The 27,641-nt window shown below is 39.9% G+C and overlaps 1 protein-coding gene across 5 annotated transcripts in view; it reads right to left on the bottom strand.

Annotated features, from left to right (window-relative positions):
- Positions 1-9,030: 9,030 nt before the first annotated feature.
- The window catches only part of Fndc3b (fibronectin type III domain containing 3B), a 315,267-nt gene continuing 296,656 nt past the window's right edge, over positions 9,031-27,641 (bottom strand). For all 5 annotated transcript variants that reach the window (XM_063227172.1, XM_063227176.1, XM_063227174.1 and 2 more), the window contains 3 exons: positions 23,995-24,161; positions 21,622-21,749; positions 9,031-12,650 (listed from right to left, as the gene is read on the bottom strand). In XM_063227172.1, coding sequence (XP_063083242.1) covers positions 12,339-12,650; positions 21,622-21,749; positions 23,995-24,161 — 607 coding nt within the window. In that variant the 3' untranslated portion in view covers positions 9,031-12,338. The remainder of the gene's footprint in view (positions 12,651-21,621; positions 21,750-23,994; positions 24,162-27,641) is intronic.

Genomic DNA, 27,641 nt, shown 5'->3' with positions numbered 1-27,641 from the left:
CAAAGACACATTTGGGGAATTAAAAGTAAAATGAGGCAGACCTCATCGTGAATAAAATACATCAAAAATGAAATAAGATTTTCAATTGCATGACTGTTCAAGATTTATTCTGTTTACGATTATCAAATGATAATTATGTAACTTGCAAAACTATTTCACATCTCTCATAGAACATTTTTAAATTGACTGCTATCTTACAAGACTCAGGAAACCAAAGGATAAATTGGAGAATAAAAAAGAAAAAAGAAAAAGAGAAAGTACGATTCGGGGATATGGAGCTGCCTCTCTGCTGCTGGCGCCATAAAGCCTCACATTGGCCTCAGGAGCCTCACATGGAGTCAAACCTTTGGCCTTTTGGAGCGGGTAGCACAGGAAAAGAAAAACAAAAACACATTAAATAAACAGACATGACAACCACATCATCTTTCCTCAGGTTAGTCTCCCGAGAAGTGATCATCTGTCAGTGACGTGAAAGATGCAGTTTTAAAAATTGTGCCAATAGCTGATGTCAGGATTTGGGGTGTAATTTAAGAATGTTAGAGAGGAAACCTAGTGCTACTGCAGGTGGTAGGGTGCTGGAGCAAAAAAGTCCTGCTCCTTTTGGTATGAAGATAAGTTGCCCAGTTTGCACCCTAACCCACGACAAGGGAGTATCAGAAAAACAGACCAGTATTGATTGAATGTTATTTAAAATGATACTGATGACTCAAGGAAAATCTTGTTTTCTTAGTTGATAGTAAAAACAACTTAGAGCTTTTGAATCCAGGAGGAAAACGTAGGCAACCAGCCACAGGCCCCATGATCTCAGTATGGCTTAGATTTCAATTCAGGAAGGGTTTGTGACTTCACTGGATGGTGCTAATGAAACCAAGGGCACATCCACACATTTCTCCTTGAAATTTAATTTGTTTCATAATTCCCAGCATATTCTTCTGTCTGCTGATACACGAGATTTTAAGATGAACAGAGCATCTATGAGGTGCCTTACTGTTTAAAGAGGCAGCAATACTGAGAGAAAGCACGGAAAAACTGTTAAGATGTAGATTCTGTACAAATCCAAATCTTTTATACTGTCTAGTTCATGATTCTTTTAGTTATAATAGGTCATTTTTGTTCTCAGCATCTATTGTGCTTTTTGGCCTCCTTAAATTTAATATGCTTGGCAAGAATCCAAGAGAGAACTGTAAAAGATTCAGGTTTTCTTTTCCTGATTAATAGGCATAAGAAGAAAACACAGTGTTTTTCTCAGAGTGTGTTATGTTTGAGGCTTTTTGACTTGCCAAAGCATAGACATCATAGTATGTGGCTGATTACACTGAAGATTTGCTTGGCAATAAGTGATAGCCGTTTTAACAATCTGTGAAATGTTTTTGTAATATTGTACAATGACAGTCTGTCATGTAAATTTGATAGGAAGTAGAAAAAAGAAAAGAAAGGTAAAAAGAAGGTAAGTATGGGGTGGGTAACATATTTGTTTTGCATATGTGCTCAGGTGTGATATGTACTGGATCCAGGAGACGTAGATAAAGAAATATGAGGGAGAATGAAGCAGTTAAAAACTGGGCTCCTGCGTCCAATCGGCTTCCATGAATAAATCTCAGCTCTGCTGTGCTGTGACCCTGTGGAGCTATTCTGATCACATTTGCGGAGTCTCTCGTGAGGTTCATCTGAAAGCCCAAAGAAGTAAAATCAGATGTGAGATCAAGCTGGTGTGCTTCCGGGGATGGAGTGGTGCTGGCTGCTGGCTGGGAGCTCAGGCACGTTCTAGTGCTACTTGAGAACGTTAGCCATTTTGGCACCATGGTTCAGAATGTCACAGTCCTTACACAGTGGCTATCGTCTACCAGAGCAAGTGCTCCAGCAGACCCAGGGAGATACGTGGGATTTTATGACAAAGTCTTGAAAGCCACAAATAAATACTTTGACCACATTCTTTTGCTCAAAACAGTCACAACCCCAGTCAGATTGAGGGGAGGAGATCTAGGCTTTACCTTGAGGAGGGAAAGGCAGGACCACACTGCAGAGGATAGAATAGCCACCTTTGTAAAATACCTGTCAGTGACTGAAAAATAAGCTTTCTGGAGCTGTTTCCCTGTCTGTAGAACAAAGATAATGCTACCTTATAAGGATTATTGTAATAACTAAATGAAGTAATATTTACGAGAGGGTTTTCACTGGGAACCCAAGTGCTTAATAAATATTTGCTATTAACACAGAGTCCTGGACCTTGAGCTACGTACTCTAATTCCTGCTTCCCTGTCTGGGTACAAAACTGTGTCCATCCGCGTAATCTTCAAATTTTAATTCCTCTGAACCCCTCTTGTATACGCTGGCGGACCTTCTCCTCTTGCTGATGTCTGACTCTCTGTGATGATACTGACATCCTCAGGAAGTCCTGGTCATTTGCTTCTCAACACTGCTTCTTGAGCCTCGTCTTTGCCTCAGGAAATTGCTTGCTGCTGATAGGCATCTCCGTGCGGAGGCTGCCCAGCCCGTCTGAAGTGTCATTTCCTGTCCTAGATCCTGTTATTTCTCCACAAGCTCCAAATGATGTCCCCTCAAACTTGAGCTAGGTCATTTGCTCTCTAGAGGTGCCCGGATGACTCATTCCTTCTCTTGCTGAAAGAATAGAGGTTCCTCCACACATGCTTTTCTCATCACACTTTCCACCATTCCCACCCTTTACCCCGGCAAGGCACCCATGTTTTCTTCTCATTTTTGTCTGTGTGAAGACATACCTCTTCTAGGTCCTAAGGTTAAATTCTCCCGTTATGCATTTAGTTCTCATTCATTCTGTCTTCTGTGGAACACTGCTACACCGATGATACCTCCTTCTATAGCCTAGTTGCTTTCTCCAGATAAGTACCTTGCCTAGAGTCTAGCAAATACCTAAACCCTTGCTAGTTGACTGAATAAAGACCCACCAACCTCCCAAACACTTCCTTTAACCTTGCCTTCTGGTTTAACTACTGTTCTTTTCTCACCACCCGCAAAGTCCTCATCATTATCACTTTTTTTTTTTTTTTTGTCTTTTTCATTTTTATCGGTACCGGGGATCGAACTCACGACTGCCTGCTTGCAAGGCAGGCGCTTATGCCACTAAGCTAAATCCCCAGCCCCATTATCACTTTTTCACTCCCTGTAATTTTTCTCCTGCTCCATCTTTCTGGAAATTGTTCTTTCAAAGGCTTCCTGATTGTTGTAGGTGGCTGAGCTTTGGTTAGTTATGGTTAACTAACACAATGGTCAGGCGCGGGTCTGGATCCCTGCGATGATTGTAAAGCCCACTGCTTTTCCACTTCTGCAGGGGAATAGAGTAAGGACCATGCAGTACTGTGGCGTTTTGACTTTCAAGTGCAGGAGTCCTAGAGCATATCTAGAAGAGAGGTTCCTTTAAGATGAAAACTATTGTATCAGGGAGTCTCTTGGGCAAAGGGAGTGGAGGTCAGGTTGTCAGAGCATTCTCCATTTGCCCCAAGAATACTCCCTGGCAGCACATGCGGCTGCGGTGTTTACCCCAAGATAACTTGCAAGTTACAGAATGTGATGTTCACCTAGTCTTGTTGCTATGAAATTCACCATCTGAGAAACATCATGAAATACCGATCAACAAATACATTTTTGTTACATTAGGACTAGAGACGAGTTCTATTTAGAAATAACTCAGAGCAGTTTTTGTGTTTTATTTGGAATAGAAAACCAGGGAGATTCGCTTCAGCTTCAAAGTCTGTATCCTGCCCCCACCGTGGAACCCATTAGTTGGAAAGTCTTTCATAACACATATGTGTGGCTTATTTATTCCAGTTGTTTTTTTTCTTTCTTTCTTTTTTCTTTTTTTCTCTCTCTTTTTTTTTTTTTTTTTTTTTTGAGACAGTCTTGCTATGTAGCACAGGCTGGCCTTGAACTCATGGGGATCCTCTTGCCTCTGTCTCCTGAGTGCATGGACTACAGGTGTGCGCCACCATGCCTGGCCTGCCTGTTGCTTATTTGCTCTCTGGTAGCTGGGAATGTTTAAAAGTCTCTCTTCACATCCTTGCTGTGACGTAGTCCAAGCTGTCAGTTCTTCACAGGAGAAACCAGGCCTGGAATAGCCAGGAGTTTTCTAGGGCTTCAAATACGATCGAGGTCAGGATTTGGCACTCACTGTCCTCCCCTTAGTCCCTGGCAATAGCTAATCTTTTTGTCCCTATAGATTTTCCCATTCTACACATTTTCTATAAGCAGAATTTAGTCTTCTGTGTTTAGAGTCTTTCCATTAGCATGTTTTCAGGGTTCATCCACGCTATAGCATGTATCAATATTATGTCATACGATATATGCTTACTCATAAAATGAGTTATCAGTTTGTTTATCTGTTGATGCACTGAAGGACATTGGGTTATTATGAATAATGCTGCTATGAACATTTATAAACAAGTTCCATGTGGACATATGTTTTATCATTTCCCTCTGGGGAAACCTGGCAAGAATTCAAGGATGCCTCAGCAAACTCCTTTGGCTTCCCAATGTTAGGCTGTTTAGAACCCACTCTTGCCTTTTCTTTTTATATCCTTGGTATCTATCACATTGTCACCTTTTCCTGTGTCGTTATTTCCTTACCCATGTGGTAGTCTGAATTACGCTTTGTGGAAGTGAGGTGCTCCCTGAGCAGCAAAGAACTGGTGTTGACTGGGTAGCACTGTCTGGCAGATTTGCAATTCAGACTTCATACATTTGAGTGCTGGGTGCCAATTCTCCCAGCCCAGTTTGAGGCTGCACATTGAGGAGGGTCTTGAAGACTGTCTCTTGGCTTATTTTATTAAAAAGTGTAGTTTGAACTGAAGCTCTTCTATCTGCTGAGTCCAGGCTTCATAAAATCCCTGGGTTAAGGACTTTAGGTGATACAGTTTGAGTAGCCTTACATTGGAGGAATCGAAGGATGGAGCCAAGAACATCACTGTCTCAAAGGAAATTTAGTCTGATTTTCATAGGGAGTCATCCCTTCTTCAGAGATCTGACTCAGAGGAGTACATTTAGTGCCTTTTCTTTCACCAGGGAAAGTAATGAGTGATGGGATGGACTCGTGCCTGACAGTCAAGGTTATAGCTCCTGGTCTTTTAATATGTGATTAAAATCGCTTGAACGCCACCATATGAAATGAAGTTCAAGGCTGGTACATTGTTGACGACTACACTGACAGGGAAGTCCCCCTGGAGGGTTTTGGCAGGCAGCACAGCATAGGGGTAACGGGTCCCATAAATTAGTCCAGCTTGAATCCTCCATCAACACTTACTTACCATGCTTTACCATTTCTTCAGCACCTTGTGTTCACAGGGATAGATATCCTCACAGCTGGAGCTGGTCGGAGGCAGGACAAGATCACGTATGTCAGGTGGCCAAAATTCAATAGTGGGTGCTGTAACTCAGCTCCACGTGGAGCCGTGGTTTACTTCCACTCCCTCTTTCATTCTGTCTTAGAACACTTCACTGGGGAAAGAATGTACTTGCAAGTTCTATAAATGTGCTGCGTTGCATCAATCCATTTACATTTCAGGAGGTGGCAGTCCAAGAGACATTTCTGTCCACGTTTGGTCCTTCACTTTTCATCCCTATCGTCGTACCTGACTAGCACCTGTACTATCACGTTTCTGTCACAAACTTAAATGTCTACTTTAATCTCACCTGGTTTTCCCCTTAAGCCAGTCACATTTTCTCCTTAATATAAATGAAAAAACCCACATAATTTAAAATGTTAGACACATACCATTTAAAGTTGTCTTGCATCAAAAAACAATCATGTATTCTCATGTTGGGAAGCACCACTACAGTAGAACGTCTAAACATTCCATAGTTTACACACACAAGAAAGTTTATTAATTGTAACCACATTTTTTTTATAACTTGGTTGGATAGAAAACCAGCAATTAACCTTTGGTTCACTACAGAGTTCTAAAAAAGTTGATTAGGCATTTTGTTTTGATGTTTTTGTTTTTTTGGTGGTACTAAGGCTCGAACTCTGGACCTCATGCTTAACAAACAGGCACTTATGCTACCGAGCTAAATCCCCAGCTCGTTTTGCTGTTCTTGTTGTTCTCACTTAGAAATGGATTATGAATGTACTTGCTTCATCAACATGGTCACTGTGTTCTGTGTTGTCTCACTTTTGACAAGAGGCAAGGATACAAGGAGATGTCCTCTTACTATAAAAACTTCATCCGTATCTAGGTTGAGGACTTAACTGTAAAGGTGGTCAACGGCTGATGAAATCCCCCAACCAACAAGGGTATCCATTATTCCGCTCTACTAATAATCTCCATGTGACCCTTAATTGGCAGGGTTTTCTAAATTTCAATAGAACCTATAATTCCAATATTCTATAAATTTCCACATTTTGGTACTGACAACTATTTCTAGTAAAAACAAAAATACCGCACCAAAAAAGAACAAAACAGTTACAAAGTTATAGACTGAAATAAGAAAATTTATGGCTTTTTACTCCTGCTATGCAAACTTCTTCCCCTCAGGAAAACCTTTTTTAAATTTCTGTGTCAGACAGTATGCTACATACTGCCGAGTTAAAATGAGACTCATCCTCACCCATGTATGCATGTTTTCTTAGCTTTCGGGATGCCTAATAATGTGGCAATAGAGGTAGGAATTTTTTTTAAAGTCACCACTGTATTTGCTAGTTTTACTTAGACAAAAGCAAGATACCCTGAGAGATTTGCTTAAAGGGTCATTTTTTTTTACACTCATAACAGTGCACTGAGATAAAGAAAGGGCAAGAAAGTGAAAGTTGTTCGATCCTTTTGTGCCAAAGAACCAGCTTTCAACTTGAGTAAAAAGTACTGGATATGGATGCTTCCTCCTTCACACACAGAGCACGTCTTCTAGAAGCTTCCTGGGGAAGAGAAGTAAAATCTGTGAGATGTTGCATTTCGAGAATTGCATTTTTTACCACTGATTAAGGTAGGAAATCTTCCTTCAAAATCTTGAAGTAACTGTTTCACTGGCATCTTACTTCCAGGGTTGCCACGGAGAAGTCTAAGCTATTCTTGATCCCAGTCCTTCATGTGACCAGCTTTCCTACATCTTGGGGTTTTTCCCTTTGCCCTCGTGTTTTGAAATTTCAAGATACCATACATTGGTGGAATTCTCACTCCTCATCATGATGAGCTCTTAGGGCCCATTCATTCTGCAAACTCCTATGTGTAATGATGTTTCCTCCTCCCTTTTCTTTTAGAAGAAACGAATGTGTGGATATTGAGTATCTTGATTTGATCTCTTTTTGTAGGACTTGCTTACTCCAGCTTCCAACCCTCCAACGCCATCTTAATTTCCGGAACATTTTCTTGTTCTTCAAGAGTTTGTCAATTCTATCCTTATTTTGCAGATGCCTTACACTGGGCATAAACATCTCATCCCTCTGGACATAACTTGCTGAAGCTTCTTCCTGTACTGGTTTTCCCATGTTGTTGGCTGTGAGCTTTTCCTTCATGCCAGGAGTTTCCATGAGATGCCAGGTTGCCGTGAGTAAGATGGAGTTCTCCGAGCTGAGATGGGATTGCTAAGCTTTCCCTTTCAGCAGTGCTGCTCAATCTGGGCTGCGCACTGCCACGCACAAGGGAAGTTCAGGAACTTTGAAGAGTCCGAAGAAATGATAATGTGCAGAGAAAAGTACCAACAGCAGGTGCTCTGAAGCAAGACTTTTTTGATGTTTCCCTTTGGTCCATAATGCTCTTCAGGTTAGACTTCCTTTAACATTCACCTGCAGGACTCTACACATAAAATCACTTTGTTAAGGTGTCTTCACTGCCAATTGTGTCCCTCAGTTCAGAGCCTGTTTTAACCTTCTCCAGAAGGGCACTTCTATACTCTGTAAGAGCGCTAAAGGAACAACTTTTAAAAAAGAAGAGGGACTTTATGGACCTAAATGCATTTTAAACAGCTTCAACCAGTGGACAATGCCCTTTCCCTTGTACCACCTCTTAAAAACAAAAAAAAAGTGCCATCAGTTTTGGAGCCTTCATGGTATCCTGTCCTGAGAACCAGAAAATTAAATTCCCCTCTACCTAAATCAGAATTCAACTTTCTCTGGTCACATTTCCAAAACTTGAGTACTAGTAATAACCTCTTTCCCATTCTTCCAAGTCTTGTGAGGAATTGTGATTAAAATTTAAAAAAAAATCTTTCAACCATATTTTCCGTAGTGTTAGATGCATGCAAAATCTGATGTTCAATTTGTTACCCACAAGAATGACTACTATTCCTTATATAACAAAGTAAGCTAACAAAGTAAGCTTTTTCTTTTTTCTTTTTTTTTGAGATGAAGGTCTTGTGAAGTTTCCAGTCTAGGTTTGAATTCACAATTCTTTTGCCTCAGTCTACCAAGTAGATGGGATTATAGGCACATACCAATATCCCTGACTAGAAAGTGAGTTTTAAGTTATTAACTGTTTTCATATAATTTTTTCTTTCAGAGAGAGAGAGAGAGAGAGAGAGAGAGAGAGAGAGAGCGAGTTTCCTAACAAAACAATCTAACCACTCATGACGAAACCAGTCAGGAACACTACGCCTCATTGCTGTTGTTGCTGTTGTTGAATGAGATGTGGAGGGACAAAGACATTAACCCTGCCCGAGGCTATCACGGGAGAGAGACAAAGCATTCAGTGTGCCAGGGGAACAGAGGCAGGGTTGGCCTCCTGAGTTCTGGCACACAGACAAAATGTGACTGACAATGTGTGACAGCCCTGGGCCTCGACCGTCCACAGTCACGTTTTAGTGAGTCTGGATGGGGAAAGTTGGGCTTCTCTCCTCTTCTGAAGTACCAGCCTGTGACTGTGGCTGGCAGGCCTGCAAGACCTCACCCGGCAGGAGCTGAGGTGCAGCGCTCCTTTAGATGGCAAAGCAAGCACGTGCACCATGCCACCTGCCCGCCTCTAACGGCGTCTGAACTGGCAACTTCTGAGGATGTGTTTAAATAGTAAAAAGGACAACAACAACAACAACAACAAAAGCAATCCTAATCATGGCAGAAAAACCCTACTTACGTCAGAAAGAATTAAAACATTTATTGGGCATAAATATATTACATATACACTACAGATACAGTTAGGTATTACATATAGCATAGTATTTGCAAAATCTATACATTAAAATTGATATGGCAGTTTTAATACAATGCATATGAAATGGTCTAAAATTTACAATACAGGAAAACATATGATTTTTTTTTCTCCTAAAGTTGAAAAGCTTGGAATGTATGTCCAACAGTGAGGTAAAACATTTTGTCTTTCAATTTAAAGAATTGTGCAAGGATAACATTCAAACACATTCAATTAGGGCACTTTTCAAATTCTGACATGAATACTGAATTACTGTAGCCAACAAAACAAGGTTAGAAAATGCCAACATTTCAACTTGATAAAAACAAGGCAGATAATATGAAAAAAAATCTTCAAAAACCATTTTCTCTTTAAACAATTCCTTTGAGGACGAAGGGAAGTTTTCTTTTCACATGACTGGAATTTCCTTTTTTTTGTACCAGGAATCGAACTCATGGCTTTGCACTTGCCAGGCAGGCACTGCGCTGCTGAGCTCTGGCCCGACTGGAATTTCCTGCATTGGGTTTGAGTCTGACATACAGAAAAGTGACAGAGGATCAGAAAGCCTCTCACTCATTCCTACATATTGCAGAAGGGCAGAGAGATGAGGGTAATGTAACACTTTATTTTACTGTTCATGTGTATTGGCAATATATATAGCTCTATACCGATATCCCATATACAAATTCGTGATACAAAACAGTGCCACAGAGTAATAACTTTCTCACTGAAGGATTATGATGAATACCAAATAATGGAGAGCAATAAAATAAAGTGCTGTCAGCTTGTATTTCACACACTTCAGCTTCTGGTGGTTAAAAACAGGGTAGAAAAATCTCAAAAGATCAACTATTCTTAGCAATTTTGGCCTAAAGTATCACTTCCTTAAAAAAATTCAACTAATTCAGAGAATTTCTTTATAGCAGCAGTTCTGAAGTGTGTTAGAAAAAGTTTTGCCCTTGCAAAAAGGGTATTTTACTCAGTTGAACTTTCATTGCTTAAAAAATGCTTTTCTCCCCAAAACACTTCAATGAAATTATCTAAAAAAAAAAAAAATACAGATGTAATGTCATAGTGGGTTATATCACATATGTAAATACAAGGGATGAGTTCTGGAAGGCCAGAGCTTTGGCAAAAATATATTTACCTTGATGCCATCGGTTTGCAAGGCTAAACTAACTATTGTAGTCAATAACAAAATACAGAACTCTCTAGGACTTACTACATTGATATAGGCACACAGAGTAATTCGTTGATCTTAGCACTCTTTCAAGAGATGATTATGGTTTTTGGGGTATATGTAAACCTTTCAATCTCTGACAATGGATTTTTAAAATTTTTTTTTGGCATTTAATGCACTAGATGCTCTTTATCTTTGAAAACACAAGAAAATGTCAGAAGGTTAATAATACTACAGATGTTGCCAGGAACAAGACTGACCTAAAATTACAAAAGTATAAACACACAAAAAATAACATGCTACAGGGGCAAATTAGTACATAAGTACATTTAAATTTTTTTTACAATAAATAAAGATTGCACTGTAATTGGCATTTAAAGTACTGTATGCAGAATATAGTATAAATAAACCAAAAACAAAATAATGTTGGTTTCCCCATGACTTTGGTATGGGAATATTATAAGCTAGTACAGGATACTTACTGCATCTTAGACAACATAGACCAAGCACAAAATAGCTATGATCAAGAAAAACTGAGTAGCAAAAATATACAAAAAACAGGAGCAGGGGGATATGCTGTGTCTGTTGCACCCTTTTGGAATATATTTGCACCTCCAACTCTTAAGTGTCCCTGAGGTACTTGAACATTATGGACTTTGTATAAATAATCCAATGACTTTGGGTTAAAATTGATTATCTCATGAGTCAAAATAAACATGCGAGAGTAACGCTTCGCACTCCAGTAGCACCTGTTGATCAAAGATCTCAAAGCACTTACAAACATTAGAATCCCCATTTTATTTCACTTTATTTTTCATGCATGGGAAAATTGAGGCACAGAGAGGTAAAGTGACGTGTTCAGGTCACGCAGCAAGTTAGTGACAGATCCAGGGAGAGAATCTAGGCTCGCTGACCCCCAACACCCTGTGCTTATCACCAAATACCATTCCCATTCCACATTTGGCCAGATCAACCCCACAGAAGCAGGAACTACAAATTCAGATGACTCCCTTTTGAGCTTTATCAGGTTTCATCTGCTGTTACATTACATTATGGGCACTGAATTAAAGTACTGAAATCAATCACTTCATTGATACCTCGGAGAACAGCCTAAAGGCAAATCTTTCAAAAATAATGAGCTGGCATGTAAGAAGACTGCTCACATTGTGTAATCATGAACGATGGGCAGAGGCACTAAACTGTCACCAGTTATCATATAATTCTGGTCAGACATAACAGAATATAATAACTCTAGTGATTAGATCAGAAGTAGTTATATACAAAGACAGACAAACAAGTTAAAGCAGCCTTTAAAATAGCTGGACAAGGAAACAACTAACTATTGCACAATGCCCTCTTAAAGTTACTGCTATGAATCGATGTGATAAAATCTACAATGCTCCATAATTTATAGGTGGATTTTGGTTACTTGATTTCTTATTCAGGCAGCTCATAGTGTTAAAATCATAAGAAATACAGATTATTAAAACATTTTAAAGTACACGTTTTGATTTAAATGAGCTAAACAGAGTTAAATAGCTGGGTGACAGAACAGTTTAGGGCAGCCTTATCTGAGTGAAGACGTCTTCTGTATGTCGTTGCTGTGTGGTCATACTCTGACAACATCAAAATTCTAGCCCTGTAACTACACACGCGGTGATTCTGTTTACAGATACAGATGATCAAGACAAAAGAAGTGACTGGTGAATATATATAAATTACTAAACTGTAACATAAAAAAATATCAAAAGCTTGTAAAAGACGTATCAGTGAAAATAGAATAAAGGCAAATTTGAAAATTTAAAAGAAAACATACGAAAGCTAATTTCTGGTATCTGGTTTGCTTTTCTTCTCCTCCTTTTTTGTTAAAAATCCAGTTTAACCACTTCCTAGTTTTGCATTTCAAAAAGGTGCACCAAAACACTGACATTTTTTTTCCTAGCTAAATCTGTAAAACAAGGGAAGTATATAAATCAAAGAACAAAAGGGCTTAAAAAGGGGAGTATCTGAGTAAATGTGTATATGAAAATGTGTAGCATTAATTAAACTCATACCTCTAGTTTTGTTGGGGCTGTTTACTTCATTAAGAAGTACTGTAATATAAAGGCAAATAAAATGGACAAAGTTGCAAAGCCAAGCACAATGAGGGCTGCAAACTGTTCATCAGTAGGCATCATGCTCTTCATCTTGGGATCATCTAAGCTCCCCATGTCCCCTGTCAGCATGACCTCACTTCGTTGCAATACGAAAGCCGCAGAGGGGCTGAAAGCCCCGCTTAGCTCCTGAGAGGTGTCTAAACAGCGCCGACACGCACACACGCGGAACCGGTAGTCCGTGTTGGTCTGGAGGCCTGAGATTTGGAATGTGGCTTCTTCTCCCTTGTACACCTGCAAGAAGAGGGAAGTCCTGGTTAGTTAATTTATAACTTTGCGGTCTCTATAGAAATCATCACGTAACATCAGGAGCCTGATGGATCCAGGCTTCGTTTAAGTTCATTCCATAAACAAGTATTTCTCCCAGCCTGGATTTCATCCGTAAGAGGCATTCCCACTCCCTCTCTTTCTCTTTTTTTTTGGTACCAGTGATCAGATTCACGACTTTGTACTTGCCAGACAGGTGATTGTGCCACTGAGCTATATTCTTGGCCCCCAACTCACTCTTAATAAAGTACAATTCCCTGTTTAAAAAAAAAGCGCAATATACAATCCAGGGACTCTGACTTCAATAGGAGGAAACAGGGCACTGAGTAGAAATGTTGTTGATATTTTAATTAATATAGATGGGTAAGCCAAAATTTAATGATTTAGGTTGTTAGTCAGAAGAGGTCTTAATACAAATAGCTCTATGTTGTTGGCACCCAGAACAAACTGACATTTTTAAACTAAAAAAAAAAAAAAAAGAAAGAAAAAAGAAAACCCATTAATTGCACAAACAATAAATGTGAAGTTTTGGCTAGATGATTTTTTGACACATAATCCAGCAAGAGATATTCCCTACCCACCTGCCGGAGTGAAATTATCCTGATCTCTAATTCTGTAATTTGTTTTGGCTGTTCCAATGGAATCATACAATGTGTGCTCTCTCGTGCCTACAGGGTTCATTCGCTTTCCTAAGTTCCCTTAGTAGCTGCTCTTTTTATCACGAGTCTTGTCTATAACACTGTGTATGACCATAGTCCACCTCACCATTACTCATTTTCTCTTAGGTCAATATTTGGGTTGTTCCATTTTGAAGCTTTTATGCACTAAGAATGCTAGGAATTTTTGTAAAACCCTTTGAGGATTGAAGTTTTCATTTTTCTAGGGCAAGTATCTGTGGCTAGAACTGCTGAGTCTGTAACTTCTCAAGAAATACTCTTTGCAAAAGACAGGATCACTTTGCACTCTCCGCAGCCCGCTAGGAGTCTGAGTCGCTCCTCATCCTTACCAGCATTTTCACGGTGGGCCTTTGTATCTCCATTGTTCTAGTGAGTGTGAAAGGGACCTCCTCCGAATGAGGCTGCACATCTTGTCATGCGCTTGCTGGTCATTCATACAACTTCTCTTGTGCAGAGAGACAGACAAACCTTCTGCTCATGTTTAACTTGTTCAGCTTTGTTAACTTGTGAGAGGTTCTTTGTGTAATCTAGATTTAAGTCCTGTCTTCACAAATTTTTCATGTAATTCAATTTATCAAAAGTAAAATGTGAATAATTTAGCACCCTGTCTTGACTATTTCATGTTGTTTGACCATGCTGGTTTCCTGCAAGGATCAGGAACTTTTTTCTTCCTTTTCATTAACTCTAATATAACTGCCAAGCGATTTATTGTAACAGGGACACAAAAATTACCAATTCATCTAAAGTTATCACCCTTTACAATGAGGGGGCTCTAACAGGACTCTGACGGTTGGAGAAAGGAGGCCTCACAAAGTTCTCCCAGCACAGCAACAGTGACTCTCAAAAAACTGTGAGGAAATGATAATCACATAAAATGTATGGCATGTATGAGACACAGTGAATAGAGACAGAAAAATTAGCTGCAATCAAACCAAACCAGTTAGAGATTTGGCTGAGATTTGGCTTAAAGAAAGAGAAAATTAACTCTTTCTGTTTGATTAGCCCTCAGTCCCTGTAAAATTGCTTACACATGTGTGGTACAGAATAATTGCACAATAAAATAATCAGCTATTATTATTACTAATTAGAATTTTAAAACAATCACAAGTATACTCTTAGAACATTTTGCTCAAATTAATACAAATCCTTTAGATTTGAAATGAGTAATTCCTCCAGACTCAACACCGTCAACACCCTGTAGCCATTCAGCGTTGCAGGAAACCTCCAGGATCTCTGTATGTTCCACATGCCTGACGTCTACGCAAGCCTTCCACCAAAGCACAATGTTCCCTTAGTGAACACCAGCATCCTGGCCATGTAGTGAGTGATGGACAAACCAAAACACAGCAAAAGGACCTTAAGGGTCAGAAAGGGACCCAACTGTTAATGATCACCTGATACTTAGCCTTTTTCTTATGATTTTGCTCCTTTATTTTTCAAATCTTACAAAGCAGACTTCAAGTGCTTTAATTGCTACACTTTTGTTGAGTGACTAAGTCCCAGGAAATCAGTCCTTGTATGCTTTTACTTTTGCAGATTTATTATTGCTTTTGCTGGTCCCTCAGTAAGACTGTAAGCATGTTCCTCCCGTCAAGCAACCTGTTTCTTTACAAACTGTGGCACGTGCCTTAGCAACTACAGCTACAAACCACTGCACTGGAGCAACTAGGGAGGAAAGAGCTCTAAAAACCCTTGGAAGCACTGGGAAACTATTCCTTTCTCACCACCCACTGTTCCAATGATGAATCAAAATGAATGTTTTCAGATGCACTCGTTGTCATGGTGATGGCTCCCACCCACACACAGGCAGCTCTTCATCAGACTATACAGCACCCACATGAAACAGCCTATTTTTAAAGAATGAGATATCAGGAAAACAATGAATTTTTTCCTTTAAAAAATGTTTTAGTTGTTAATGTCCTATACTTTCCTAATTTAAATTAACTTCTTACACCTAAAATGCTCGTTGGTATTTTCTAAGTCTTTTCTAGGAAGCTGCTTTTACAAGGAATGATTTATCTCTTTCAGATCAACACCCTATTTTGATAGAGCAGGTCCCTCCACACGTGCCACCTGGGCTTTGCTTTCTCTATCGGTGATTCCCAAGTAGCCACAAGGTTTTCGGATGCAGCTCTCATCAATTCTCCTAGAGGCTACTTTCCTGAAACACTTGCTTACTTACTCATCAAAGGGTGATAACTATTATGGTCTGTCTCGTCTCCTGGAACCAGGTCTGGTCACACAAAGCCTCTGAGTAAGCTCTCAAGGAACTGAAAAGGAGTTCCCAGAGTGCTTGTTCTGCTACTTACATTGTTTGTGATCTCAGGCAAGGGCCAGTGGCACACCTTTGTTTCACTATCTGTAACACGGGACCATAACAGCACCTGAGAGTCGCACCACTCCTGAGGGGCATTGCAGACCAAATGAGGAAGTGTACGGCAAAGATGCTGGTGACAGGATTAGGCTGCAGATGAATCAACTCCACTGATTTTAACCCTTCTAATGACATTTTCAGGCGAATATAATTACTTTCATTTTAGAGATGAATGAAAAGGTTCAAAGCAGACGTTATTTTCTTGAAATCCCCTAACAAGGGCAATGGTGGACCCCAGAAGAGAGCTCATTTCTAACTCAGAAGTCCCCATTGTCTACACCAGCTCCTTGGCCCGTGACACCCCTGTATCATCACCCACCTGAGTGCCCATCTAATGAAGCCCGTATGTGGTAACCCTAGGTCCAGACTCTTAAACTCTGTTTGTCAGCCCACATAGCCTCAGTCTTCCTGGGGTCTCCACTACAGACCTTCTAGATCATGTCAGCTTGGGTCCTGCTGCCCCATCAGGGAAACACTGCCTTTTCTATGTCAGGCACAGACCAACTCTATGCTGGGCAAAGACCTGGGAAGTGGCCTCTTCATTTGTGTCATCAAAGGATGACTCCTATCCCTGCAGATGTTTTAGAAGACCTTTGGAAAGTGAATATAAATAAATTTCAATTTAAAAGATTTCTATAGGTTTCAGAATTTGTATAGCTATATCCTTTTACGAAAGTCCCCCCTCAAATATATAGTATTTAATTTCCCAGAAACCCAATTCAGAAAATCTTAGAGACTTCATACATTAATTTTGATGGAATTTTTCAACCCTAAGTCCTTAGAGTGAAGAGTTCTACAAACTGTATTTAGAAAGCAAAGGGATGCTTCTTTTTTGAAATCAAGCAAAAAGCTTAGTGAAAGAACTAAGAATATGTACTGGAAGGAAACTTTTTATTGACAAGTTCAATAAAAACTTAAACTTTAATTTATATTTTTTATTTTAGCCATCCTTGTAACTTCAATTGGACAACTCTCATCATTCACAAACATTGCCAACACAGTCTTAACATTATTTTTTTAACCTTTAGGATAAATGTATTGAGGGTTTGTGTTCTATTATTTCCATGGCAACCAGTAGACCAGCTACCAGATAAAGTAGTTGTGTTATCCAATTAGAAACTCCAAATATTCAATTAGATAATCTTATTCTGTATCATTTGAAAAGAGAGGATAACTAAAGAAATCAGTAAATGTGTACATGAAGCATACACACACACATGCACACATATGTACCAACCACAGATCGAACAGAGATTTTAGTATAGCCATAGCAATCAATGCAGAAAGCAGAATCAGTAACAATGACTGAATAGTTTTCAGTGTGTCAACAGAAAATACGGCATCTCTAATATATTTCAGAACAGTCCACAATGCATAAATTTAAAATGCTGACTACCCCATTTCTAAGGATGCTATATATAAAGTTTGATGAAAACTGGCCTGCTTTTGTGTAAATAATCACAGCCATCATGGGATTAACACCATTTTCTTGTTATGCCATATTCCTCAGAATACTGTTCCATAGCTTGAGACTATATTTTAAATATATTACCATAAAAGAAATGTATGTCTAAGGTCCAGAAATAAAAGGACACCCCAAAAGAGAGAGTATGTGGGGAATGTGTCTAAGAAATGGTAGCATAACACAGTATTATACAATTTATCACTACACTGCTACTGGATTATTCTTTCTCTGACCCCCCTGAAGGAAATCTGTAATACTTTAGGACAATCACTTGGTGCCAGGGAACTTGAAGCCTACACCATATAGGGCTTGCAGGAATCAACTGAAGAGAGCCCCAGTGACACCGGCCTGGTGTTCACAGCATGTTATGGGACTTAGGAGCTGATGCTGCCATGATGTCACCAGGTCATTAGCTGCTTGGAGCTGTGTTGCCACGGGGGTAACTTTCCATGGGACAGTGCAGCTCTGTCCATCAGGGCAGCTGGCCATAGCTTGTAGCTCTCTGTTTTCATTCATTTTGTCAGAGGCACCATTATGGGCTTTTCCTCCTGCTTCAACCCAATTTTAAAAGACAGAGCTCCATTTAAGATTTTCTTTATTGAAGTCACCAATCATAATATTGTAAATAAGTATAAATACAACATTATTTTTATAAGGACTATTTCTGTTCTTGATTTGATGAACAATACACTTTAAAATAATTTTGACATGTTTATTCCAACTGGCAGGATGTAAAGCAATACTTAGATAACTAAAATGAAGGATCTATGACTCTGAATTCATAATAACATTGCTGTTTGGCAGAAATTCGTTAAATAACAGCTTCTGGGGAAGATCACTGAGGAGGGTGCAGGCTGGGCTACTAGAGGCTTACACCTCTTTACTAAGATTACCTCTCCTAAGAACTCGAAGGGAGAGGCACCTTGGTATCATTTACATAGTTCCCTCTCACAATTGAATGAATGTGATGCTCACAGCAACAGTACAAGAGGATTTTATCATCCTTACTTTTACAGTAAGACAGGCGATGAATTAATTCCTTCACAATCCCAGGATCAGGGAGGCCCACTTGTCCTCTCGCCACTCTCTGGCTCAAGAGGGAATCTGCTACCCGCAGGCCTCCTCTGGGCAGGGATGGATGTTACACAGGCAACTGTGTCCTCGAGCCAGGAAGGACAGATAAGGCTGCTGTTACTGTACTACTGAACTGCTTCCCGGGGTGTGTATAGTTTTTAACCTCAGGGCCTATGAACTCTCAGAGTAGTGACGATGCTAGATACTCCTCAAAATACAAAGCACCTAAAGGTTCCTCAATAAAGCACCTGGAATCTACTAAGCTGAATATAAATTCATTTTATATGGAATTCTAAGTACAAGCATAAAGGGGGGTTGCTCTGTTATAAGGGGTCGTGGCCTTCACTGGAGCTCAACACTCCTAAAACAAATGAAGAAATGGTAAATAAATGATGGTTTTGGAAGATCTCCATTTTGAGCTATTATTTTTTGTTTTGAATTATTTTAAAACCCTTTCTTTATTCATGCAACAATTTTTAAAAATTTATGCTGTAAGACAGTAATAGCCTTATTGTTTCTGTGTTGAAAATTATTGAAATGGGCGAGGGTGCCCAGATGTGTTGTAGACTTAAGACGAAAATAGTTTGGCTAAGAAATTTTTCCTCATAGTACCTTTGGTGATGCCATGAAAAATCAATACACATTTCATATTCTAAATATTATGTGAGATAAAACATTTATCTAGAGATACCAGTAAAAGTGGCACTTTCAGATGTGTCAAAGGTCTTCTTAACGCAACAAATATGAGCAATGTATGCCAATAGGAAACAGTTTCTCACAGTTTGCTGACCCTGTTCTCAACCTCAATGCCTATATTCACTATCTGCTGTAAAAAGAAACATTGCTTTATCAATGGGGGTATGAATATTAACCATTTTGCTTCATTTCTTATTTATGTAATAAACTGTCTAAGCAAAAAAAAAAAAAGTCACATGCATACACTTTCATCATTTTCAAGAATGCTCTGCAATTAGTACTGTGTGAAAAGAAGTTTAGGCTTCCAAACAAAAGTTGCGCTTAGAACATTTATTAAACAGTAAAAAAGCCAAAAAGATATATAAGTGCCTTCTGATGCAGACTAAAATTTTAGGTAAGGATTTCATAGTTTAAGTTAGTAGATTTAATTATGAAAACATGCTGCTTGTTCTACACTATGGTAACCAAACAAATTAATCAGTTAGATCCAAGGCAAACTGAAGTCAATGCTTCAAGCAAAATGCTGCCTGCAAAATGAAGCTTTATAAGTACACTCTCCAATTATGGGTAATTTTTTTCATCTGAGTTATAAATGTGACTGTATTGATTCTGTGCTGAAGTTTACTTATATCACTACTGCAGGTATAAATGACCCTGTTGCTTTGAAACTGCCTCTTTTGTGTACTGCAAGAAATATTTGTGGGTTTGTCTGTGTGTCAGTCTTCAGAAAATAAAAGAGAGCAACAAGCCCATACATTAGTGGCCCCTGTCTAGTTAGAGCTGTAATTGAGGTCTATACTGCACACTACCAGAGCCCCTGGGTCTGCTGTGGTACATACACAGCAATGATTACCTCTCAGTGTCATGTGCTTTGCCTGTCTATGAATTCAAAGCCCATTACCTATTATTCCTATCTATAATTATTTTCCCACTGCACACATAATATTCCCTATCTCATGTCCAGAACAACTCACAAAAATACTCAAAATACTACATTTAATTAAGCTACTTGAATCAGAAGAAGCAAAAATAAACAGCAGTAGCCACAACAAATGGAGCTCCCCTATTGTACAAACTGTCCCTGACTGTTGTATCTTGTCACGGAGTACTACCATCCTCACTGGGTTCTTAAGTACAGGACGCCCACAGACATGGGAGGAATGATAAGCGCCCTCTGCCAAGCCCACCCTGGAGTTCTGTGTTCCTGTGTGTGCTCAACAAGAAACACCGTTTATCACTTGTTTAGAAGAAAAATATTCTGTAGCATACACACTAATGTGCACTGTCCTACTGGTATTTATATACTCATGGGTCCAAATATACATTAAACAGACAGTAGATTCAAAACAGCTAATCTGCTGTTAAAATCTAAATTACTCAAGAGGCCTTCCTTTATTTTGGCAATTATTTGACATTCATACGTACTGAGCAAATGACACTTTTTCTTCACTGTGCAGTAGCATTTTAAGAATGTCATTGTGTAATATTCTGCTTTGAGAAGTGGAATTTTTTCCCAAGAACAAGTAGAAAAGCATTGTACGTGGAATATAAGGTTTTCAAAAGAAAACAATGAGCATCATCCAATGAGTTACTATTGGGAAATAAATTATTGTTAAGTGTTAAATTACAAGCTGCGAGGCTTCCTAATGCCTTATATTTCATTTTTATAGTGCCATGGGATAAGACAGTGCTGTTGATATTAAAAATAGCTCAACCTAGTGGGGAGAACTATTTGTATATGAACTGAGACCCTGAACTCAGTCATAGCTTTCTTTTAAGGTGAAACAATTCACACAAGTGAAACTGTTTGCTCTGATACGGGATATACTAAGATAGCAGTGGTGGTGAAATTATAGCACGCACGTTTTCTTTTAGGACAAAAGGGGCTAAGTACGAGTTATTTTTTTCTAAACTAAAACCTCAGTATTCAGTTTAATTGAAGGGTTGGCACTTTGTGATAAGAAGTAGGTTCTGGGCTGCAGTTTGGGCTCGAAACATCAGTGTCCATCCAAAAGTCTGAGTCCCCACTCCAAACCATCTCAAATGTAATCTGCACTTTAAGAGTTCCCAGGTGACTCCTGTGCACACTGAAGGGTGACAAGAGGTGACCTGGATCTCAAGTCATAGGCCTTCAGGGCCCAAAGGTCATCACCTATTTTTCCATTGTAACTTCAATAAAAAAGGCAGACACAGATATTATTCTTTGGTGCAGTTGTTTTTTTGTTATTCTGTTTTGTTTTGTTTTGGTACTGGGGCTCAAACTCAAGACCTCACATTTGCCAGGCAGGCACTTACACCGCTGAGCTAAATGTCCAGCCCGGTGCAGTTGCTCCCCTTCATAGCAAAACCACTGGCATTTTCATTTTCACTTATATGCAGCCTCGGATACTTGCAAACATCACTGCCATTATCAAATACAAGGTAAGCCTATGCTTGAAGCTAAAAATTTAAGCTGAATATCAATATATACAAAATGCGCGTAAATTAGGGATTATATACCCTGATGAGTTGTGTCATGGGTACATTGGGCCATTTCAACCACTGATTTTTAAGGAAGATGTGGTGTACTAAATCATTCACGGCTTGGGCAGAGGCCAAGGATCCAGACTGACTATGATAAGCTACACATCCACCATATGCACTGGTTCTTACCTGTTTGTACTCGGATTCTCTTCCAACCAGTACCTGCAGGATGTAGTTAACAGGGTCGCCTTTCATTGGTGGTACCGTCTCCCATAAAATTTCACACGAATTCCCTTCTAATTGTGTTATTCGAGGTGCTGAAATGCAAATCCACACATCTAAGTTCAAATTCAAAGTACATTAGAGTAAATATTCTAGTCTGCCAGCAGGGATCTAGGGAGAGTGAGACCAAGCCTGCATATATCTGTCCTGATGAGACTGACTTGCCCACCTGAAGCAATGCAGCTGGCTATCCTCTGGGCACAGTGAAGTTATTCCAGGACCAACAAGCCACAGTGGCAAGTCCCTGGTCATGTTTCATTTATAACCCCTTGGTGTGACTGCATTTTCATTATTTTTTCTGTGGCTACTGAGTACTTTCTATGATTTAAGCCCTGTCCTAGGTGCTCTGGGAATACAGAAATAAAGGTAAGTAAAAGTCTGTTTTCAAGAGAGTTAAGATATAGGTAAGAGACCATAAGGACAAAAAGAAACAGAACACAGGGCAGATTAACACAGGAACGATGGGACACATCTGGGTGAGATCTAAGGAAGGTTTGAGAAGCAGGTGGCATTAAAGTGCCCAAAATAAGCAGCATTGCAAGGCTTTAAAAATTAAGTACACTACCATGCCCTTAAAATATTATGGATTTAAAAATGCTTTTTTCACAGCTTATGTTATCTATAATTCAGTATCTGATATTTTTCTACTTTTTTCAACTGGAATGTGTAACTTCTCTATTCAACCCACCTATATTTTAATTTCTAATTACATGCAATTAATTCTTCAGAGGCAATTGTTTCTACTTGTAGTTTGGATAAAGAAATGTTTTCTGTTTAAAAAAAAAAAGCTTATAATGGAAGTACTTGGCCAACACTTCAAGCAATTTACAGAAGACTACATAAAAAAATCTTATCAGACTAAATGGTCTTTTGCTTAGGACGATAATTTCCTGAATGTAAGAGAAGAAAAACAACTTGATCATATGACAGTGTAAGGAAAACGCCCTTTTAAAGTAAAAGAACTATGCAAGGGAAGTGCTATCAATTTGCAGTTTTGGTTTTCATAAATGAATTTCCTACCGGGAATCACACTGAAAGGGGTTTAGTGCCTCTCAGTACGAGAAAGACCCTTGAAGTTAGTAACTGGTAAAAGTGGTAACGTTTTCTTGGCACTAAAAAACCATGCAACCACACAAGGAATTGTCTTTGTTAAAGATGAATCTGCACCAAAGGAGCAGTGCATTTATAGCCAAGTGACCCATGGCTGGGGTACACACAATATGCACATCCAGACTGATTTCTGGGTCCATGGAGGGGCTGGCAAAGACCTGAGGGGCAGAGAAGCAGGGCAAAGGCATTTACCATAAACTAGCTCTGGAAGGAGCCAAGCCAGACGCTAACTCTGGTTTTGGAGGCCCCCACCCTGCTGTAACTGACTACTGTTCTATAGGAGCTACTTGGTTTCTCCACGTGGGAAGTCATGGGGCCAAACACACAGAGGACCTTTCCACAGGCACACTCATCCCCTTTCATCAGGGTCACTCTGAACAGCAGCTGGATAAAGTCACAAGAGCTGCCTGCCTCTAAAGACAAGAGCAGGGACCTCCACGACACCTAGACCGGATGGAAGGGGCAAGGCTTCAGGGCTCGGTGAGCAAGCTTCAGTCCCTGTTGCTATATGCTTTGCCTTACAAGTCAGCTGGTCAGTCGGGCACAACTCTGGAAATAGAGGGACAACAGCCCCAGCAGACCTGGCAGAGGAAAGGTCCAGGCAGAGTGGCTTTTGTTCTCTCCTGAGACAAAAGCTGAATAGGTAGGGGTCTCAAGACTTCTGCAGTACCTTAGCCCTTTAAGAGGGCAGAGTAGGAAAGGACTTATTCACACACCTTAAGATAAACACTTAAGGTAGCTACTGTAGCTTTCCAAGAGCATCTCTGTGACAGTGCTGGGCCTAGAAATGCTGCCCAAGTCAGTCCTGATCACTAGGTACCCAAATCACCCTAAGATGAATGCCAACTTCTGTGCCTCTGAATGGCTCTGGGAAAGAAGGCCTTCAAACCTTCACTGGTAAACTGCTGTAAATACTGTCACACCAGGCACTGACTCTCATTCTGATCCAAACTCTGCCCCTTGGATCTTTTTTTTTCCTTTATCACTTGTGAGGATGAGAATGCCTCACTATCACACGAACTGCAGTGAGTGTTCAAATATACTCAATTCTCTTATGCTGGTGTTAGAAACATCAAGGGTATTTAAGGTCAGAGTCGTGCATCCTGCTTTACAACTCCACATTTCCTTGCTCCAACAGGAGAGCAGGACAAGCAGTCCACGCCCACAAACCTTTGATGGTTGGGGGGACACTTTTGGTTGTGCTGAAGGTGTAGGTTTCCGAGAAGGGCCCTTCTCCAGCCTCGCTGGCTGCCTGGATTCGGAAGGAGTAGCATGTGAATTCCGTCAGTCTCTGGACCTTGTAAGTGTGGCTGGGTCCTCTGTAAATGGAAATAAACCTAAGAAGAGAGGAGAATCCATTAGCTACCTGAGCTCTTCTTAGTAAGAACCTTATGATGCAAACTAATAGAGCAGATTAGGCAAACTTGAAAAATGATTTCCATACAGTCTGAATCAACCAGTTGCTATGTTATGGTTAGATTAACACCTAATGCATGTTTATTTAAAAGAAAAACAAATTGAGTATTTTGAAAACTGGAATGAGATTTCTTAACTACAGTCTAGAGATAGTGAACCTCTTAGAGTTTTCAATAATACAGAGTCCACTGCGGCGCACATGCTGTAGGTTCACCATCACCGGTCTAGATTATAGAAACGTCAACTGTTCAGTTTTTATTTTTTAATAAAAAACAATCATAAATACGGAATACACATGATACATATACAGATATATATATAGATATCTAATAGTGTTAACTTACCTTCTACTATACATTAGGCAAAGAAGTCAACCAAACATATGAGAAATAGGATGCTCTCTTTATACCCAAATCTTACAAATAACTGAGATTTAGGGAATTCTTTTAATTTTTTCTCCTAGGAGCAGAGCTGAGTTCTTTCTCATTATTTTAGTTATATTTTAAGCAAGTTCTCTAAGAATTATAAAAAATTACCTCATACGAATTCTTCCCTCTATCCTAACCATCTCTATGATCTGCTTGTCCCATGCCCGTTATGCTTTTCTCTGCAGTGACCCTGGTATTTTTGTTTGTACTTGAAAGTAGAAACCATTCTACATCACTGACAAACTCAACAGCCCTGCTCGACAGCTTGGCCCCCGGAGAAGGGAGGAAATGCACGAAGGACTATCGTGAGTTAAGGTTAGGTATTACCGGAAACCAAGCTTCTGTGTCAGCAAGAGGCTCTTGGACTTGTTGCCAGCAGAAGAATCCTCAGTAGCTTAAAGCACAGGAAAGGCTACTACAAACGTGCCACTGTTAGAATTTTTTAAATAGTTAACTATACGATTTTGGAAATAATATAACTTCCCATAAGTTATCCGAGATCTTTAGTAGACTCAGGATCTAAGTCCTGCTGGTCTAGGCAAGGTCTGAGAACAACTGAGTTAAATCCAACCACATTGTCTTGTCCCTACCCAGGCCAACTGAGCCTCACTTCCAGGGCTTCATCACAGTGGCTGAAGAGAAGCTGCTGTCTCCAGATCTACTGCAAGTTGGTCAGTGACAGTGTCACAGTTCAAAATGTCTTACTCTCAGGCCGACCTGGCCCAAGAGGAAGCAGGATTTATGCATTCATTTTGCAGCAGACTTTGAACATCTGCTGTTTGCTAGGTGCTGCATTGAAAAGGAGTGAGACCGGATTCCACAGGCCTGCTGATCCCGTGTGTGCGATGGTTTCTGAAAGACAACGCAGCTCTGCTGCGTGCCCCCTTGAGGCCTGGACAGATACATTTCAATAAATTAAATAATCTTTAGAAAATAAACAAAACCCAAAACCTGTCAGAGTCAATCTTCACTCTAAAATATCCAGGCCAGGCGCTCATCAGCCTTTACAGGCAAGTTCCTGAGCCCTAGTTCTGCCACCTATTTAACATTCTGTTTTAATGTGAAAGGAAACTTTTTTTTTTTTTTTTACTGCAGGTAAAGCATTTTGCATTTCAGGGAAAGCCAGTGTCCAGACTGAAACCCACAAATGCCATGGCAACCTTTCAGCACACTTAGCACATTATCACCTTAATGAAGATTTTCTTGCTAATGCTAGAAGCCAACAGCTATTTATTAACTCAGTCTCACCAGGGCCACAGACTAAGCGGAGTAACTGTCCTTAATTATATCACCAGTGGAAGTCATGATTGAGGAAGTTAAGTGTCACATCTTCATTACGAAACTGCTTGGAAACTCAGTTTTGCAGTTTGGAGAACACTACTAGGAACAGCACTGCTGTCCTGCCTGCCACACTCCAAGAATGTTTTTTTTTTTTTTTTTTTTTTGAAGCAGGTTCAACATATATTTATGCCTAGATTCAATTACAGGTGTAGGCAGGAGTGCTCACTGTCACAAAGAAATTTATTGAAGCATATGCAGTACTTTTTGTCTTTTTCGTTTTTATCGGTATCAGGGATCAACTCACGACTGCCTGCTTGCAAGGCAGGCGCTTATGCCGCTGAGCTAAATCCCCAGCCCATGCAGTACTTTTTGTAAAGTAATCTAAATTGAGCAAATACCAGACATAAACCTTTCAAATACAGGTGCATCTCAAAACCTGCTGTTTCCAGACTGTTTTAATTTCTTGTTTTGTTCTCGTAGCACTGTGTTCTATTCATCTTATAAAACTGCATCTCAATTTATAAAAAGCATCATGGAAACTGGCTGATAATGATACATTTTAAAATTTTCCATTAGAGCATTATTCACAACTCAAAACTGTGTTACTTAAAAATATAAGAAATGCTATGTCTTTGTCTAGAAAAGTTGAGCGCCTCAAATGAAGGTTCTGAAGATCTCTGCGCCAAGGAGGTCATGCTCCCCATTTAGTCCCCCACTTTCAGTGCAGGAGAAGGAGGCCATGCCAGAAAGTTGCCAGGCAGCTGTAGGCCCTCACGGAGAGCAAGGTGGGAACGGGCAGCCTGGGCTCCCAGCAGCAGGAACTGAGGACACAGAGACAAGAGCAGTTCCTTTTTCCTCCAGCCGTTTCTAAAGTAAGTCATGTGGCTAGCAGTGCTTAATTCAACCTGCTATCTCCTCTGGCAGTGATGTCACGGTCTATTAGGTCCCACAAAAGCTATCACTGTTTTCTCGGACCTTCCACCCCACAAAAAGTTGTATGTGTGAAAAAGGAAGGTGAAGTGCGAGTTCCCTTATTTCATTCATGAACCGTGTAGGAAAAGAGCTAAAATAGACGGCGGCAAAGTGCTGTGCTGCATAATTCATCAGGTCTTTCCCCTCAGTAAGCGGAGGGAAGGGTATGGCGGGCACAGCCCAGTGGTAGCAAACCTTGGCATACTTGCTGCAGTGGGCTGTGATTATCGAAAGCTTTCAAAGGTTCACATCACTGGCACAGGTTCTCTCTTGAGTGAAATAGATGTGGGGGAGGAGATACCAGGAATCCTGAGTTTTGGAAAAAACAATCCAAAGTAGTCAAGTATCAATAGCATTATTCCCACTTCAAATGGTCACCTAGAGAAACAGATTTATTCTGTCCTCTTTGGGCCTGTATTCTAAGGTAGACACACAGTTTCCAAAGCCCAAGAGCTAAGCAATAAAGCAAGATGGTGCTGCCCAATGTCTTCTGAGAATCTTTCCCCCTCATCTCATGCTGAGGCACACACAGGGAGACAGACATTAAACACAGAGGTAGCAGGTCTGTGTATTCTCACTTTAAAGTCCCTCTTATTCTTTTTTGTTGTCAAGTTAAAAAAAAAGATGTAGGGGCAGAAAATACTGCAAGAATGAGATTATAGGGTAAAAAAGACAAGACAGACTATGACTGTTTTTTGTAAGAGGAAAATCGTTTATCAC

This window comes from Cavia porcellus, unplaced genomic scaffold, assembly GCF_034190915.1.
Source record: "Cavia porcellus strain 051 isolate PalLab524CR breed Dunkin Hartley unplaced genomic scaffold, mCavPor4.1 scaffold_17, whole genome shotgun sequence".
NCBI lineage: Eukaryota > Metazoa > Chordata > Mammalia > Rodentia > Caviidae > Cavia > Cavia porcellus.
The sequence above is the reverse complement of the archived record's forward strand: the minus strand, read 5'-3'. Positions and strand labels throughout refer to the sequence as shown.